This window comes from Mixophyes fleayi, chromosome 7 (assembly GCF_038048845.1).
Source record: "Mixophyes fleayi isolate aMixFle1 chromosome 7, aMixFle1.hap1, whole genome shotgun sequence".
NCBI lineage: Eukaryota > Metazoa > Chordata > Amphibia > Anura > Limnodynastidae > Mixophyes > Mixophyes fleayi.
In genome coordinates, this window is record NC_134408.1 from 83,776,330 (window position 1) to 83,796,599 (window position 20,270).

Here is a 20,270-nt window from a genome sequence, read left to right on the forward strand (position 1 = left end):
ACTAGGGCTGTTGTAGCCTGAAGTTATTAAACTACGTCCAGAAACCATTTAATTTATCACCGAAATAAAGGCTTGAGCTCTTGCATCTTAGGATTGCTCAGGAAACCTTATGATGTGATTGTGATATCAGTGAAAACTAGTCCCTGTCATCTCCCAACCCCATTGACCAGTTCACTGTGACTGTGTCATTCATTCTGATAAACAATAAACTTTGTATTGGTGTCATGAACAGTCATGCAAAAAAATATTAATGTCACAGAGAAATTATTTCACCACATTTTTGTTTGCCTGCCCCTGGTCTACCTCACTTACTCCAGCCCTGAGTATATCTGTGTACACAGGCCTTTTGTATCTGTGTACAGTCACAGTATATGGAGGGAAAAATTAAAATGAGTACATCTGTACCCTAAAGACTATGCATATAATTTTAAAAGGTAAACATATCTTTATAACGTCTTTTGCAGAAATTTGTATAGCATTCAAAGTATTTGGAGGAGCGGGATAGCTGTGTCAACATATAATACATACAATTAATCATTCCTCAGCGCCAACAGAAAGCAACATGTTTATTAACTCTTGGAAATCTCATACTTGAAAATGACTACTTCTATGTTTAAACTCTTTACATTGTTTGTTCCATATATTGCAGTAAATTGCACAGTGATCTTTTGCTTGGCCAGTCCCTACACTAATTAAAGTTAGACTAAAATGCGTAGGAATTTTTTTTATTATTATTATTGCAGTACCGTGTTAGCCAGAAAAATCTATGTGATGTTAAATACTTTTGTGTCAAAAAAGACAAAAGTATTATAGGAGTGATACCTTTATTGGCTAACCAAAAAAAATTATTATATTTTCTAGCTTTCAGAGCACAGAGGCCCCTTCATCTGGCAAGTTTACAAATGAATGACTGAGAAAAAGGCACAACATTTAATAGCTGTTACATCAAGAAATTTGTACAGGGGGGATACATCATTAAGATAAACTAAAGTAATAAAAAGGATGTTTTCGTTATGGATGGAAGAGTAAAAGTCCTACGAGCTCAGAGGTCTGCACTCTGCTGTGGGGTATGAAGTGTGTCCATGTAGTGGGTCATAAATCCAGGTGTTAGATTGAGTCCTTTCGTCAATGACTGGAATGTTCGACTAAAAATGCAATCAATACACTTAATAATATGCTCATAAGAGTCTCATTTACGCTTTTGTGTTTCAAGTGTCACCACTTTACATATTGATTTTTTATTTGCATTGATTTATGTGAACATATTAACGTGCTTTCACAATGAAAATAGACCTAAATCGTGCAGAAGGTATCTAATTGCAAGTAAAGTCTAATTCCAAATGCTGTCAACTGCCGTGGTGTTAATATCTGTCCATTTTATACAACTAAAAAGGCTTTTCAAATTCCCTAAATAAGGTGTGGAGCTTTGTATGTGAAATTTTCACCTCTTCCAGCTCATTAGAACATCTTGTTCAGCAACTAAAATTTAGTTTTTGTAATTGTGTGCAGGTAGATAACTGCAGATTGTCTACATTCTCCGTCCACGTTCAACCAGTTGAACATGCCCATGGAATAGCAAGAAAAGTGCAAAAAAAGGCCATTTTTGCTCTATGCAATGGGTGATTGCATAGAGCAAAAATGGCCTTTTTTTGCACTTTTCTTGCTATTCCATGGGCATGTTCATAAAAACATATACAACCATACAAATATAGCAGCAATACACCAAAAAGCAGAAAGAAATTAACTATGTGCTGCGCCTCTGCATTTACTGTGTTCGTAAAATTACCCCCAATTTGTTTTTTTCATAGCACATAACAGACCAACAAAATATTCAATGTTTCCATATCCATCCTGTAAGTACCATTCATCCTTAATGTTCCAAGCAATGCTGTTTTAAATATTGAAGTAGATCACCACAGTGGTTACCAACATCTGAATAGAACCCAGGCACATTTTGCTAATGTATTGGTCCATAAAAGCACATCCAATAAGATAATGTGCACATTCCATCCTTATGTGACCAGATCAGAAAAAAAGAACATAATCTTTTTGGGGTCTGCTATGTAAGAAAATAGCATAAATATTATGCTGCAGTAATACTAGTTGAATCATAACTAATTACTTTGTAGAATATGAAAATACATTTTGATTACAGGTAAGAAGTTGTGATGCAAATTTACAAAAAAGGGACACACCACGCCTGCTCTTCCTCATATTTTGTGTCATTGGTCATGGTTCCACTGACACTATAACATGCCTCCAATGATCTTACATATATCCACTGGCACTAAGCTATGCCATCAAGATATTGTATTGTGAAGGTATTATAACACACTATTAGATTGATGGGATGGTTCAGTGAGGGTTTATGAGCAAGAGAAGATAAACAATGACATATCTAACATTGGCCCAACATAGCCACATGTGCCTGCTTGTATATATGGTTATCTTTTGACCCCACTATCAGCCCCATTGATGCTGATAGTGATCTTGGTGTGTACCAAGTTTCGAGACTTCATTGAATTTGATCACTAAATTGGTGGTCAAATTGATCTGCAATATTTTTGATTGGCTTTTGGAACAATCAACAGTATTGTTATGTGTGTGGCCAATGAAATTAATGTAGAACACTACAATCAGAAGTATGAACACCAAAGAAACCAGGTAAACTTCTCTAACAAATATAATTTTTATACTATATGTTCATCCCCTAATATGCACAGTACACAAATACAAAGGGACAACATATAGAATAGCAGTCCCTCTGTAGTGTAGATTTCAATTGACAGCTGAAGAATGAAAGCCTGTTCTTGATCACACTGTTAGCATATGAAATATTGTAAACAATAATCTATGCCATATGTAATTACTAATGAATGGCCTTTGGGCTCTTATGCACAACAGACCCCTTAAACCAGCCAAAAAACTGATTGTTATTATATTTTAAACTTGATGGGCAAAAACATTTATGTGTACATGAATTTGTATAGTCCAATCCCATGTACCAAAACAAAGGCAGTTTTTAACATCAGATATCAGATTAACTGAATCTTGTAATTAAGCAGCTGGGTTTGGATCCAATAATTAAGTCCACTACTTTTGTCACATCACTCACTAATCTATCTAGCCAGCCCACAAAAGTAAAACTGAACATTGATAAAGATCAATATGATCAAGAACACAAGAACAAGGTGCACATTGGAAGAATATATATTAACATAAAATATCACCTACCAACAAATGGCTTATCATATGATATCCCTAAATCAGTATAATGTAGTTTCTTATTAACATATTTGTAAAACAACAAGATGTAAAACTTACTTTACCACCTGAATTCCCCTGAGGACCACTTTCACCTTTTGGCCCCTATAGGTAAAATACATGATGCATTATTATTATTATTATTACTACTATTATTACTATTACTCAAGCATTTATCCAAATATACAATATAAAAAGATTACAACAGTTTCTTAAATGAACAAATATTTCTGAATTATAATAAGCATGTGACATATAATATAGAAAGCATATCCTTGTCAGGGTTCCCAAAGGACTGGAAGCTCAGACTTATGACACTTGATAAGCTGCATTACAACAATTTATTTCAATGTTTCATTAGATTTTCTATTTAAAAAATGAAAAAGTTTATTCTCTCTTGGCAACTTACAGCTTCACCAGGTTTTCCATTCTCTCCAGGGGCTCCAGAAGATCCAGGCAAACCCTGTTTGGAGAATAAATTATAGTTAAGTTGACATTCTAAAGTCAGGTATAGTACACAGTACGTACTGTAAACCTATATTACCCATTTCTCTACGACAACAGTCTTTATGATAGCCCTATATAGTAAACAAGTGTGCAAGTAATTTAATAAAGAAAACTAAATATTATAAAAGCTTGTAAATAAAACAGAAATCCATAACTCCACATTTGCTACATTCATTTTTTCCAAGCCCCAAATATCTGCAAACACGTCACGGTTCTTTATATCCTTTCTATGATATTTGTTGATCTATCTTGCATAGCACTTCACATTTCATATACTCTATATCAGTTATGGGCAACAGGCGTCTAACGGGCCAAATCGGACTGACAATCCTTAACCTGTTGCTTCAAAAGCAAAACATAAGACAGAATAGGAGAAGCTGGCTTCTGCATCATGTGACCTCCTCTGCACAATACATGGAGCTCACCCTGTACACCAGAGGAATGCAGTGTATTTTTCATGTTTCTCCTTCCTCTGAGGGCTATGGTCTAAATGCTAACCACACCAGGTATTATACATCCCTCTGGAATATGAAGAAATGTGTATATCCACCCAGAATATTATTTGTATACTCACTGGGTGGTGTACCCATACATAAATTGTAATATGTTTTTAACACAAAGAAAGAAATGTATGTGTTCAAGTGGAACTCAGGGATAAAAAATTAAATAAAAATATAATCAAACTTAATTACTAGTTCATTAATAATAATGAGTCAGCCTCCTGATTATAAATATGATAGCTGAATGTTTACAAACACATAAGAGAGTGTTAAAGTGCAAAATTAGTGCAAACATGATTCAAAATTGCAGTGTTAAACTGCTATTTCCTATCAAATATGTTTTTATCTTTAATCCAAATAAGGCTCAAAATATTTATTGCATAACTGTCAATGACTATTATTATTATTATTATAGGGAGATTGTAACTACAAGGTTAATACCAGTGTAGATAATCTAACAATTCATCTCCCTATGATGAATTCTTCTTCTTATAAATGAACAATAGCTAATGATGGTCAGCTAGTAGTAAAATTGTAGTTTATTAGTGTGTCACAAATATCTATTTTACTGCAACCAGTAGATTCTGATATCCCAAATGTAATGAAATAGTTCTAGTTAGTGGCTAAATCTCTTGCCTATATATCAGGTCCAATTCTGTTTGGGAGTATATCAATACTAAATAACCATCAAGAAGTGCATATATTATCAGATAGCAATAATCTATTAAACATTATTGATAGATCCCTGTTTGTAGTTACTTGTTCAATAAAGTGTATACTTCATTGCCCTTGAAATGAGTGCAACCGCTGTTGTGCAGCATAGGTCTGTTAACCTGCTAGAACAATATCTCTGTACCCATCAATACATTCAGCATACATGAATCACAGTCAAAGTACATTATAAAAGAGAAAAATAATTGACAGAGCGAAAACACTGACTCCCGTTTCGCTATGCGGGCTTTTTTAGTGCAAGCTGAAGGGAAGCGTTTATTGGCTTTTTTTGCTCCATTTGCGATTTGATTTGTGTATGTGATTGGCATAAATGTCCACCAATCAAGCTGTCCAGTGTGTAATAGCCACGCCCCTCCTTACTACTGATTGGCCCATTCGCGTTTAGGTTTATCTCAATGAGGACTCAATCGCAAATAAATACAAGTATATTAGGGGGCCTATTAATCAATTGTTTTGTTTCCTGTAAATTCCCCGAAAACGGCCGAATAGCTGCAAATCTAAGTACCCTGCAAAATTATTATTGGTGCATCGCAGCAGATATCATAGATATCTACGGATTTGCATTTTTTTTAGAAGTAGCTATCAGTCCCCATAGATGTCCATGGGGACTGCTATGTACCGCAATTTAGCAACTTTCGAAAAAACTTTTACACATGTGGTAATGTACGCCAGCTCAGACTGGTATACATTACCGTTGATAGTTTTCAGCACTATTAAACTCTGCTCTGAAGAGTTTAATAACTTTAATAACTTTACAGAGCATCTGCAGCCCTGTCACATGACCCAGGTCCTTCAGGTCAGTGCTGTTTGGATGCCTGTGCACATGTCAGAGTTATCAATCAGCGCATGTGCACAGGATTGAAAAGGAGGAACGAAGAAGCCACCCAGGATCGCATTACGAAGATGGAGTGGTAAGTAAGTTTTGTTTATCACAGGAACAGCAGTTTTTTGGAACTGCTGTTCCTGTGTAGGTTTTTTTTCATAAATATGAGAAATAGTTCAATCCTTATCAATGTGATAAGGATTTAAAACTATTTTTCATATTTTGCAGTCCTTGTTTAATATGCCCCTAGGTGAGTGGAAATTGAGATATCTAATCAAAGGGATTGCATGTGTCATCAAAATATATTACTAAAGGTAGTAATCCTTCAATAATTATGAGGCTAAATCATTATATAATCGATTCTAGGAATCATCTACATTAAAAACTATTATAGGTAGTGATTATGTATATACATTAATGATGGTTTAAACTTTTTTGAATGGGGTAAATGTATTATGTTAGATCCAATGTGTACTATTATTTTAGTTATATATTGTAAAATGTCTGAGTTATAAATACAATGACAAACCGTTGATATCCTGGTGTGTGATGATTAATTTATTATAGTGTATCTAATAATATGATGCTTACAAATAAACCATATGGTGAAAATTGAGTGTAAAAACTAATATAATGAAAATAGTGCCACACATCATAGTGTACTGTGATTAATACCTAGGGGAGGGGGAGTGGCAGTGTATTGGCAAATTTGTAGTGAAAGAATACTAGTGTATTATGAAAATTCTATTATTGTATATCACTGTGTTATCAACATGCAAGTTGTTAATTGTTCAGCCAAGAAAAATGGAATTCAATAACATTATTCACAGAAAAAGAGAAACATCAGACAATGATATTAACTTATATGTATTATAGGTACTTCAGGTAGTTCTTATTGTCATTAAAACCGTGGGGAGTGACACTTCCCATCAAAAAATATTTTGGCTTCTCTTTTCAATAGCTCACATTGTATGTTACCACACTGTAATGTCCAAATTGATTTTTTTCAATTGCAAAGGCCTTTATTTCTGGCTAAATTAATGGTGTGTTAGAAAATGCTTAGTATCTGTTGTTAGTGGTTTGAAGTTGGTGCCGTCTTTCATAGCATTTCTAATATTATCCACATGTTCAAGAAGACATTTTCTAAAAGGTCTACTTGTCATGCCAATGTATTTAAAGTTACAAGGGCATGAGAGGCATTATTTCACATCTTGAGAATTAGAATTAAGAAATTCACTTATTTTCCATGTCTTACCATATTTATCCTTCTATTCTTTGGTCTGTTTTGTATATTGACATGCTTTGCAAGTGCTACAATGAAAGAAGCCTTCAGGTCTATTGGAACATTTATTAAAGTTGGGAAAGTGACTATGTACCAGACAGTGTTTTACATTTTTAGCTCTTCTCCAGCTTAAATAAATTTTCTTATCCAAAATTCTCCCTAAATCTTCATCTAACAAGTGTACCCATCAATGCTTTTTTAGAATTTGGATTATCTCCTCCCATTCTGCGCAAAATGTTCCCACCATTCTGACTTTGGTGTCCTCTTCCTTTGGTTTGTTCAGGGGATATATTAGATATTATCTGTCTCTCTTGTCAACTGAACATGAGGCTTGATGAATGACCCTATTACTGTAGCCCCTCTGTTTGAGTCTCTTTTAATTCATCAGTTGTATATGTTCTTGTTGGAGCAATTAAGTTTGGTCCTCAAAAGTTACCCTTTAGAGATTCCTTTCAGAACTGGGGGAAAATGTGCACTTGAATAGTGTAATATGCTGTTGGTCGCAGTTTTTTCCTAAACATGTCAGTACTCAAGTTGATCGTTGTTGGACTTTGAGGTTAGTCTAATATTTAGATTCAAATTCAATTTGTGAACTCATGAAAAAGATTCTCCTCTCCCTTCCACATGATCATCAATATATCTTAGCCATAACACTATTTGGCTAGTATATTTTGCATTCTCGTCAATGAAGACATATTTCTTTACCCACAAGCCTAAAAAAGGATTAGTGTAAGTAGACGCACATGTTGTGCTTATGGCAGTTCCTCTCATTTGCAAATAGCACTTCTCAAAGATAAAATAAATCATAGTTACAATGAATTCTAAGAGTGTTACAATAAAACTATTGAATTTATTAATTTCCATATGCAGGAAATATTGGATTGCTCGTATCCTTTGTTGGTGGTCTATGTTAGTATAGAGGGACTCTACATCATATATTGTTCATAATATATTTGTTCCAAACATTATACCCTGTATATGAGATAAAATATGTAGGGTCTCTCCTATATGATGGTAAACTTATAACGAAGTGACGTAAGTTCTGGTCCACAAATTTGCCTGCATTTTCAGTTAACCACTCTATTGGCCATCCTGGTGGGTTTGTTTCATTCTTATGTATTTTGGGTAGCATATATAAAGTAGGAATTCCAGGATTCTCCATCCGAACAAATACATAGACTGTTTTTGATACTATGCCTTCTTTCTGTGATCTATCAATTAGTCCCATATACATTTTTTAAGAAATTGGCTGTGGGGTTGCAAACCAACTGTTTATAACAGTTCTTATCTCCTAATTGGCAATAAATCTCTGTCAAAGTACAATATTTCCCTCCTTGTCTATAGGCTTAAATTCTATGTCTTTCCAACTCTCAATTTCTTTCAGAGCCACCATCTCATCTTTACTAAAATTCCTAATTTTAAAGTTGTTTTTTGTTTTCTTGTCAAGCATCTCTTGACACTAAGGACTAGATTTACTAAGCTGCGGGTTTGAAAAAGTGGGGATGTTGCCTATAGCAACCAATCAGAATCTAGCTTTCATTTATTTAGTACCTTCTACAAAATGACAGCTAAAATATGATTGGTTGCTATAGGCAACATCCCCACTTTTTCAAACTCGCAGCTTAGTAAATCTAGCCCTAAGTCTGTATAGACCTTGACTTGGGGGCAAACTGATGGATCTGGGGAAAAAGAAGACTGTTTTTCAAAATAGTTCATTTGAAACCATGTCTAGGTTGTGAATCCACTATCGGTATGAATAGTACGGTGGCTTAGTTGGTAGCACATCTGTCTCACAGCACTGTGGTCATGTGTTCAATTCCCAACCATGTCCTTCTCTGTATGTAGTTTGTATGTTTTCCCCGTGTTTGCGTGGGTTTCCTCCGGGCACTCTGGTTTCCTCCCACAATCCAAAAACATACTATTAGGTTAATTGGCTGCTATCAAAAATTGACCCTAGTCTGTCTGTGTGTTAGGGAATTTAGACTGTAAGCTCGAATGGGGCAGGGACTGATGTGAGTTCTCTGTACAGTGCTGCGGAATTAGTGGCGCTATATAAATAAATGATGATGATCCCTTTAGTTCCTCAAGTATTGCTAATGCCTTAGCAATACTTCCTTTAATGTAATTCTTCTTCGGATTCAAGGCAGTCATTAGAATTGCTATTATTTATATCCTCTTGTGCATTGGGGCTAACAGATAGTATGTCCCCAGGACTTCTATCTGCCATGTGAGTAGTTAATAAGTTAGTTTTCCTGGTCTTATAGAAAAAAAATTCAGGAGACATTTTCTTGCAAATAATGCTAGATCCTTATCCCACTCAAATCTATCAAAGGTCTGTGTTGGAGAAAAAGACAGGCCTTTGCTGAGTAGGTTAGTTTGTGTGGGGGTTAAAATCCTATTTAAAAGGTTAATAACTATCAGTGTTGATGGTAATGAACTTGTTGCCTGTGACTCTTGCGGAAATGCTGTTGACCTTCCTGTCATTCCATTCTGTTTCTTTTTCTTTTATTTTTTTTGCCTCCTCCTTCGTATTTTCTTTTGCATGTACCTCCACTTTCTTCCATATCTCTTACACTTCTCCATAAAAAAAAATCTCTGATGGAAAATAACAGATCTCTACGAGAGGACAGAGTGCTACACATCTCCACCTCTGAGGAGTCTATTTTTTCAGGCTGCCATGAATAAAATTAATTTAAATAAATGATTTCATTTGTGAAATTAGCTTACTAAATAAGCCCATGGTTAGATGTGGGTAAGACTGAATGGCATGTGAGGAATATGTGGGGAAGCCAAAGTGGTATGTGGGGAGGTCTTTGTGGCATAATTGAAGGTCTGAGTGGCATGTGTAGTGCTTTGAGTGGCATGACAGAAAGACCGTGTGGCATGTTGGTAGCATGTGGGTGCTTGAGTAGTGTGTGGGAAAGTATGAGTGGCATGTGGGGAGGACTGAATACTATGGGGGCAAATGGGGAGGTCTAAGTGGCATTCCAGGGCATTTTGGGATAAGTGATGTGGGGCTTCATTATTAAAAGTGTAATGTGCAACCCTTTTGAAGGATGGAGGGCTGCACGTGCATGAAGGGTTGCCCATCACTGCTATAGACTGTAAACTCTAATAAGCAGGGCTTTTTCTACCCTCTGTCTCATGTCTACACTTTATCCATCAATCTTATATGTCCTTGTTTTATTTTCTATGTATGATTATTTTTTTGCATGATATTTTGTTAAACTGAGTTTCTGGGGCTCCAGTGTTTGATGGAGCCCCATCAAACATTTAATGAAACAAAAATAGCCAAGATGGTTGTCCGTTTATGCATGGAATGAGAAGGAAGCTACTTGATTTCCTGCCTTTGAATATTTTTGATTGAATAATTGAGATAAATAAGTGCTGCAGAATTCTGTGGCATCTTGCGAATAAAGAATCATGATAGTTGATGATGCTTACCTGAAAACCAGGTGGACCAGTTGCCCCAGGTTCTCCTCGTTCTCCTGGAGGACCCTAGAAATTAGAGAAATGAGGACCCTAGAAATTAGTGACACCAAAATAACAAAATTAAACTTTCCTTTCTCTGTCCACTCTCCCCATGTACCCCTATCTTCATCCCAGGTAGTCTCCTGCCTCTCTACCTCCACATCTGCTCTGCTCTGTGTGTCATCCCTTTCTCCTCTCACTCCCTTACTTACACCCTGCTTCTCTCAATTCCTTCTTTACCCCCTGCTTCCATCTTTTTATGCCTGTCCCTGCTCTTATTATTCCCTCTCACTAGTGAATTCTGAATAGGAAATATATAAAATATGTTTTAGTTTTGCCCATATTTTTTATATAAGCAGCCTGTTGTTGGAAGTGATATATGTGTTTGTGTGGTGTGTGTGGGAAATGTTGTTTTCTTTTTTTTTAAGCCAAAATGACATAAATACTAAATATAAGGTCCTGACACCAGCTGAGATAAAGTCAAATGTTAGGTCACTCAAAAATAGCAGATGGGCTGGTCAGCTGGCCGTGAGCTCCTTCTTCCTTTCTGTCATTCTAAAAGCACTGTTGAGCTGGTGGGTGGACAGAGCACCCTTGATACATGGTGTCCTCCCGCCTCCCTTACCCTCTGCACCTCCTGGCATAATCCCTGCAATATGTTATGATCATGTGCTCTGCAAGGAATGTAGAGAATGTGTGTGGCTTAAAAGGAAGTGGGGAGTAATACCCTCCTCTTCAAGCACTGGTTCTTATGCAAAATCTATACATACAAAAAGACACAACAAAAGCAGAAAAAACAATACAGTACTTACTGCAACTCCGCTGGGACCCTGTGTGCCTGGTTCACCACTCTTTCCTGGAAGACCCTAAGAGACAAAAATATTAGACTTTCAGACTAAAGGAAAAAGAATACGAATTGTTACTGACATATAAGTTATAACACATACCTGTGATCCAGGAGATCCAGGACCACCTCTTTCTCCATTTTTACCAGGCTGACCCTGAAACAAAATATATAAAGTTATGTTAATTGTATTTGTGTGTGTATATATATATATATATATATATATATATATATATATATATATACATACATACACACACATACATACACATACATATTTACACAAATGGTGTAAATGAAATTTCATAGTAAAATGCAGTGAGAATTACAGAATACTACTTTTTACTAAAAAGTTAGTGAACACAGACCTCATTACCCTTGGGACCAGGGAAACCCATGACTCCAGGTTGGCCTCTTGGCCCTGGTGGACCGGGGTTACCAGACCTTCCAGATTCTCCAGCAGGACCCTAGAAGTCAGGATAAATACTTCCAATTGTGAGGATACAGAAGCACAAACAATCCAACACAAACAAGAAAATAAATATATAGGTGCCGGTTCACAATCTTGTTACTCAGATGGTGAGCAACAACAATACATACATTTTAAATAATTTGTATAACTTAATTACTTCATTTTCACAAACTGCTAAACTGTCAAATGAATATAATAAAGTAAGAAGTATTTGTATAAATCTGCCTTTTTTCTACTACTAGGTTGTCGTTTATGTAGCTTTATATATAGTTTTGTTACTAATCTATATTTTTCTTGCTACAAGTCACAGTATTTTATCCAAAATGTTTACTCTGCTTTTAATTAAAACTATTACAACACTTACTTGGGGTCCTGGTTTGCCATCAGATCCAGGGCTACCTGGACTTCCTGTAGAACCCTAAAATGTGGAACAAGGAAATGATCAACATGATTCTTATATAAAAAAAGATTCAAATATTTCAATATATGAACTAACTTTTTCCAAAATGCTCTTAAGCCTTAAACAAAATGTTGGATAAAAAAAACTAAGACAGTGTCGAAGTCAGCTAACTGGATAAAGTCATTTCAATTAATATCTAACAACTTGATCGTCTTTGTCTGAAAATTATGCATAGAGCACGCTACGGTGTGGAGAAGCGTATCCAGCCGCAACACGTGGCAATAACAGGTTTTACACATTTACAAGCATTCACACGAACATACACATAGGTAATTAGTACACATTAATCGTAGTTGCAACACATAGTTATTTATGTCGAAATGTAGCAATATTCATGGTTAATATTATAAGTTATACACATGTTAGTGAAATCAAAGGTTCAGGTTACAGGAAACATGTCATGTTTAGTATCATTTTAATCCCCTATTTATCCGCAGTTGTCCGGTTCATTTGCCGAAAGGATCGCACATTGCATACTCTAGTTAGCGATGTTATGGAATAAAATGTTTAAAATGATACTGTCTGTGTAATGTAAATAGACTAGTTTAAACTGGATTCTTGGCGGGAAAATCGGAGTGTATCCACTGGAGAGCTGACCCCCACCTTTGGATATTTTCGTTTTAACTGGCCTATGACCTGCCTTACACTGGACCCTCCTGAAGCCTGGACCTATAGAAGCAAGCCACATCATCTGCATTGTTTTACTGTATTTACTGACTGTATATAAGCAGGAGCTCTGAACCTAGTGGACAGTCTACTTGACCACAGCCTTCAGACCTGAATGACTGTACACTGGATCCAGGGCGCCTGCAATAAGTAACGACTGTACTTATTTTATTCTGATTGTTATTCTGCTACTTTTGGCTATTAAATCACATTGTGCTTTGGAAACACATATTGGCAATCGACAATCGTTACTGGATAGCATCTAGACGTGCATAGCAACAGTCATGCAAGAAATCCATTATATGTTAATATGGCTTAAGTGCATACAATTCAATTTTTTATTTCTGTCATGTTATACTATTCAAATCTTTTGATTATTATTATTATTATTATTATTATTATTATAATTGTTTGCATCTAGCCAATCTAATAACATATAAACTTGTTGTAATGTGCAAAAAATCACCTAAAAATATTTTTTAAAAAGTCCAAAAATGTGGACTTATCTTATAAAAGAAAACTGTGCATCAACTATTGTAAATATAAATAGGTAACACAAGACTTTTTTTTATATTTACCCTAAGTCCAGGTAGGCCAGGACCTCCATCTCTTCCTGATTCCCCAGCAACTCCTCTTGGTCCAGGACCGCCTTGTGCCCCACGTTCTCCAGAGGGTCCCTAAATACATAAAAAAAATACATAGTTTTAGTTCTACAATAATTCGGCCAAATACTAACCCGGATCCTTCACCCTTTAGTCTACCTGAACTCCCGTCAACCTTAAATGGCATTGTGGTTTGTGTCTTTGGATTTGTTACAAATGTTGTCATGAGTTTTATGTTTTTATCAGAAACTGGTGTGTCCACTTCCTCCTGTGTTTCCTTATCTGACTGTTTAATCATTATCCCCCTTTTCCTTATACCTTTTTTCATGTTCTTTATCCCCCAGAGTTCAAACATTTCTCAATAAATATAATGTATGATAAAAAAAAACTGCATATTTCACGAGTTGTATTAATTGTGTATTAAAAAAACAAAACTCTATAATTTGTTATGGAGGCAATAGAAGATCTACTTACCTTTTCACCTGGGGCTCCATTGCTACCTGAGGGACCACGGAAGCCTGGAGTACCCTAAAATTGGAGTGGTTCAAAAATGATTAGAAATCAAAAGTTCTACTCTTATGGTTATAAAATTAGGAATCATCAGTATTCTCAATAATATGACAAGCATAAGCAGTATAGACTATACCTTGCTGAATATTATTTGTAAAATTTAGTCACCTTCTAGTGATATGCATGATATTTCTGGTTCTTTTCAACGCTATTTTTAAAGATTCTGCTGAATTCAAGAAATATGTTTAAGATTTGAGTTCAGCCCAATCATATGGGTTAAAGGATTTTACAAGAGCTATATTTTCAAATACAATAAAACAAATATTCACTGTAGCACCAAAATTAACTAAATTATTCAGTTAAATTGACTCACTTTAAATACTGCAGAGGGCTTTATTCAACATTTAGAGTTCAAACTGATTCATCAACTGCTCACCTTCCTCTGACCATTTCTTGGGGGTGTAATCTGTGTGTTTATCTACATACCTTTAAATTTACAAATAGCATGCACTTATCAAGACCTTTCCTTCATCATTTGAATACATGAATTAGAATTTGACTCTGGTTCAGTGTTCAACACTCAACCTGCGGGGTCCCAACATTGTCGCTTTAAATGAACAGTTGTCTAAGTCGCACTGTTCAGTGACGTCCAACTCAAGTGCCGGAGAGGTCTGTGTTCGGAATTACTTGCGATCAGCATCATCCAGTCATCGGAAATGTGCAGCGTCACTTTGTAGGTAAGTCTGTTTATATTGATGTACTTTTTTTTTCTAATCAGTGTTTCTTTGTAGGTATCCTGGTTGTCGGTGTTGTGGTAATCGTTTTTACGATTACCACTGTATTAAACAGTATGGTGGCTTGTTTTGTGCCCTTGGGCCCTTTGTTTCTAAAAAGCACTAACATCTTATTCATTCATGGAGTAACAGAGTCCTACAAAATAGGATTTTTAAGCTTACGTAAAATCTATTTCTCTTAGTTCATTGGGAGACACTGAGAATATTGGGGTATAGTGTAGGGGATCCAGCACTTTAAGAACTTAACATTTGGCCCTAGCTTCCCCACCTGTATACAACACTATTGGTAGACGCTTAACCAAGCCCCACAGAAAAGGATACAAATAAAGTGAGAAAAAAAGCAGATAAGAAGAAAACACCAACATCTTTAAGAAAAAAACATAACATATCACACAAAAGGAGAAACCAGGGTGTCAAGGGTGGGCGTCAGATCTCCTCTAATGGACTAAGAGAAATAATTTTTTTTACCAAAGTATAAATATCCCTTTTCTCTCACATCCATTGGGGAACACTAGGAATATTGGGGTTGTCCCAATGCCTCCATCAAGGGTGGGAACGCTCAAAAGAAACAACGCAAAGCAACTCTCTAAAAAAAAACTAGCATCCTTGGATGCAAACACATGGAACTTGCAGAACCGGGTAAAAGTGTGAACCTAGAACAAGGTAGCCGCCCGACACAGATGCTCAGTCAAGGTATTATGTGGTACCACTCTGAAGACCAACCCCACAGACCTGGTATCTTACAGATGGAAGGACAGAGAAGTGGAGTGCTGGAACTCCAAAGTGGCTGCTGTTCTGGTGTCTGCACACGATGAGTGAGAGACCGCCAAGGAGGAAGTGCAGGGAGATGGAAGAAGATCAAGGCCCAGGGTTCAGCACTGGATTGAAAGTCATTCAGAAGGACAGCCCTCTCCACCAATCCAGTGCCTAGAAGGCGCTTACATTGAAAAGGGAACCCCTACCTGACCCAGCCCTCTAAAGAACCCAATGCGACGACTGTGTCTGGCTCCTCCGGTGGTGAGCAGTAGGGGGGCAGCAGAAGAGGCACCTCCACGACACCTCCGGTCACCTGCTCTAGGCAGCGCACAGCCGTCTATGCTGTGCGCTGCAGATCTGCAAGTGAGGCTCTGGTCACATGAGGCAAAAGCCTCAAAGTAAATTAAAAAAATAAAAATAAAATAAATAATAAAAAAGGCTGCAAAGCAACCCCTAAGAAAAGTACATCCTGCCACGCTGGGGCACTAAACTAAACTGAGGCCTGACAGGAGAGAAGTATAGAGAAGGAAGAGCTAGGGTCAAATGTTAAGTTCTTAAAGTGCCGTATGCCTGGATCCCCTACACTCTACCCCAATGTTCCCGGTGTCCCCCAATGGTTGCGGTAGAAAAAAATAATTGTTAATATATAGTTCTGCATACTTTAAAAAAAAAAAAAAACACTCTCATTGGGATTTACTATTTATGCAGGTTTTCTCCATAATATATGTTGTGAGATCTCCTGTTCCTTTCGATGACCTGCATGTTCTCACTATAGCTGATCATATACGGATCAATTTGTCTAAATATGTTGGTGGCTAATTTGAATGAAATCTGGCTGTTCAGTGCACAGAGGGCTCGATTCATTAAGGAGAGCAAAGCATAAAAAAAGAAGTAACTTTGCACTTGAGCAAAACCTTATGGCATTTGGAGGGGAAGGTAAATTTAAAATGTGGGGACAGATGCATGGTATAGGGCATGTCCTAGATGAATTTTAAATTAAAGTGTAAAAATAAAGCTACTATTTGTGTGCTAGATGAAAAAACAGCCAGTATTTAACTTATGCACAAAACCCCTGTCATTGTAACATGGTTTGTCCCGGAGAACATTTACTCCTTTTTTGTCTCACTTTCCTTAATGATTCAGGCCAAGAGTGATCATCTTCTGGCCAAATTTACCAGCATGACCTATAATGACCCTACCAGTTTTAACTGGATTACATATGTGGCAATATCAAGACAATTAGCAGAGGTTGTATTGCATTATTGCAACAGCAAATCCCATTCCACCTCTCCTATGTATACCTTTTTTTACCTGCAAGATATAAAGCCTAAATTAACCTCTAATTTCCTATGAGTAACTTAGAGCTAAGTAAAATTAGATAAATCTAAAGATGTACAGTGTAGTAAGAGAGATCAGAACTCTCTTTTCAAGACTCAACTGTTTGAAATGAAATTAAAAGGCTGCCATTTTGTTGAAGGATACATTGAGTTGTCAGTATTTTCTTTTTATAAACTATAAAATGATTGTAACATAATTGGAAGAGAATCTTAACTTACTCTCTCTCCTGGTGTTCCAGGTAAACCATTAGTGCCTGGTTCACCGTTAGATCCCTTTTTTCCTTCTTCTCCAGCAGGTCCAGGTGTTCCTGGAGATCCAGCTTCTCCCTATGCACAACAAAAACAACAATACCAACATAGTTATTATTTTGGGATGAAATGATTCTGATAGTTAGCTTGTATGTTAAAAAATTTGAAAAAAACTTACACGTTCTCCCCTTGGGCCAGTCTCTCCTTTTGAACCATCTTTGCCAGGTTCACCCTAAAATATTGGATCATTTTAACATTTTATGTAAAATAATAATAATACATAGACATCTGACATCATCATTGGTTTACAATATATGGTTTATACCACTTTGGAATTGTTATGGCAATTAAAATAGATGGCGCTCTGTTTTTTTTCCCTCAAGAACAGTGGGTATCTCAATGCAACCTGATTCAAATAATATTTTCCTGTCTAGAATAAATTATTATTTAGGCATCACCTTATGAATGTGAGAAAATGTGCACTTTCTTGTAGTAAACCACCATTCACAAAGCTGTGTGACATTCCATTCACAAGCAAATTTATCATTTTTCGCAATAAATCTTTCAAGTAAATTTAAACAAAGATTAGAATTTCATTAAGCAAACTGGCATGGAACCAAAACATTTAATGAAAAGATATGCTGAAAATGTACAGCAACCCAATACTTTGACTAAATTAATAGATTGGATTTGTTTTTATCATTACTTATGTTTATTGTATCTTTATATTTATTTCCAACAAACGTAGGGTGCTTAAATATCCAAATAAGAAGTTCATGGAAATCAAAGATAAGATTTTGTTTTGCTAGGTTAATTAAATGTTTCAACCCACAGGTCACAATATTCTAGGGCATATTCAATTAGGTTTGGTGATCGTGATTACACAAGGCTGTGCATGTAAAGTGACAATATGGTACCGCAACATCGTGGATTTCCCTTCGCAACCCTTTAAGGCGCGCATGGAAAACCGCAGTGTTTCAGTAATGGGACTTGTACAGCCATCTGTAATCGCGATCATCAAACCTAATTAAATATGCCCTTTTATGTTTATTTTTCAATTGTAAGATAACAATGTGCATCCTGTAAAAATATATACTGTATTCTAAGAAAATAAATCACCATATTGGTTTTGTTAATAAATATAATAAAATTCTACTTGCTACTACTGAAGAGTTTCCTGCTAATCAAAGATTCCACCTCACTGCTCACTAACTTTACATATAAAAATACTACTTTATTATATTGTTTGCAACATCTAAATAAACTGTTTTTACTTAATACAATTACTTTTAAAATAGCCATACTATTTAACACTGAGTGCATTGTAAAATGTGTTTATGACACAAACATTTAAAAAATGATCTAATCATTGCTACCACTTACCGCAGCACCTCGTAAGCCAGAAGCTCCATTAGTACCTGGTGGACCAGGAGGCCCGCGAGCACCACTTAGCCCAGGAGCACCTGACATACCAGAAGGACCCTTTTGAGATTAAAAAAAATGATGACATTAAGAAAAATAATTACTGTTACTATTTGCATTTAGTACAGTTCACAATTAACGAATTAACACACATAATACATAAGATAACAAAATCTACATCTAGGCTTATGAAGGACTTTTTTAAATCTTAATGTTTGTCAAAATAGATGTGTGAAAAGATATGTGTATTGAAAGTTGTAACTTCTTCTATTTGAGTGTTATTTGTATTTATTTAAGAACACTAAATATAATAAAAAAAAAGAGAATGTGATCTCTTCAATAAATGTCCACAAAAATCCCAAACTATTGAATGCACTATATCACTAAACTACTGTTCATAAAGGTGCTGTGCTACATATTCAGTGATCCTAGAGATTTTGTATTTTAGGATTACCTGAATTAACTTTCACAAATGCTCCTGTCCTTTAAGATATGGGATTATGATATTCCTAAAACTACTAAAGAGTCTATTTTAGTCTCACTCAATCCAAGCTACATAAATAGGAGTGCAAAAAATCTTCCTTTTGCCAATATTTTAAGACATTGATTTTGGATCAGACTTACTATTTCTCCCTTGCCACCTGGATTTCCATCTCTGCCAGGAGAACCCTTAAATAACATACAACATGTTGTTATAGTAAACATATATCATTTAAAATAAATACAATAGATATTTTCTAGATATATTTAATGTGCTTACAGCAGGGCCAGTTAAGCCTGCTGGACCTTGAGGGCCTATTTCACCTCTAGACCCTGGGGAACCATCAGAGCCACGGGAACCAGGAGATCCAGCTTCACCCTAAAAAGACAAAATTACATAAAAGTTGATTTTTATATTTAAATCATATGCGCTATGCTCCAATGTGATTCCTGTGACAGAGTAGCAGGATTCCAAAAAAATGTTAATCTGAGTTGTGGTGTATTGCCAAAAATAAAAAAGGGAATGTGAGCAGTGATAAAGCATTACTTCAGAAATCTGATGTATTATGAATGCATTGGGTCAAGTTTTCATGCATCCTTCCTTGGAGAAACATGCTTTTTATCTAAATAAATCAAAGACATCAGAAAATATGGTATGGCAAAGGATTGTATGGAAATGGAATACACTGTAGCAACAGTGTGGAGCTGGGACCTCAACCCCCTGCACCTGTAACCAGACACACGGAACTGGAACCCACTATTAGGAACTCAAAATATATTAGACACAGAAACTCAGAACAGAGTGAGCTGGAACTGGAGACACGAACTCAGAACTGTGAATAGGAATGGAATTTGAGATAAGGCACGGGCTGACTCTTATTATAGAAACAGAGATCCACATTACATTTCAACTGTGCTGGGAGTCTGTCCCTGCAATAGTGGAGAAGATAAATTCAGCTAAGTATTTCAATAATAATTCTACTTGACTTAGGATGCTCATTATTCATTAACTAGATAACATCAAATTACTTCAGGCCATTGAGACCTATGGACTAATTATCCTATAGTTGGGTCTATGGACTTTGATCATCTTTAGGCA

The 20,270-nt window shown here is 36.0% G+C and overlaps 1 protein-coding gene across 1 annotated transcript in view; it reads right to left on the reverse strand.

Annotated features, from left to right (window-relative positions):
- The window catches only part of COL3A1 (collagen type III alpha 1 chain), a 115,937-nt gene that overhangs the window by 30,059 nt on the left and 65,608 nt on the right, over window positions 1–20,270 (reverse strand). Inside the window, exons 16-29 of the mRNA XM_075180053.1 lie at window positions 19,452–19,550; window positions 19,316–19,360; window positions 18,653–18,751; window positions 17,448–17,501; window positions 17,240–17,347; window positions 14,098–14,151; window positions 13,600–13,698; window positions 12,260–12,313; window positions 11,792–11,890; window positions 11,527–11,580; window positions 11,392–11,445; window positions 10,553–10,606; window positions 3,674–3,727; window positions 3,325–3,369 (exon numbers count right to left, since the gene is read on the reverse strand). Of these exons, the coding sequence (XP_075036154.1) occupies window positions 3,325–3,369; window positions 3,674–3,727; window positions 10,553–10,606; window positions 11,392–11,445; window positions 11,527–11,580; window positions 11,792–11,890; window positions 12,260–12,313; window positions 13,600–13,698; window positions 14,098–14,151; window positions 17,240–17,347; window positions 17,448–17,501; window positions 18,653–18,751; window positions 19,316–19,360; window positions 19,452–19,550 (972 nt within the window). The remainder of the gene's footprint in view (window positions 1–3,324; window positions 3,370–3,673; window positions 3,728–10,552; window positions 10,607–11,391; window positions 11,446–11,526; window positions 11,581–11,791; window positions 11,891–12,259; window positions 12,314–13,599; window positions 13,699–14,097; window positions 14,152–17,239; window positions 17,348–17,447; window positions 17,502–18,652; window positions 18,752–19,315; window positions 19,361–19,451; window positions 19,551–20,270) is intronic.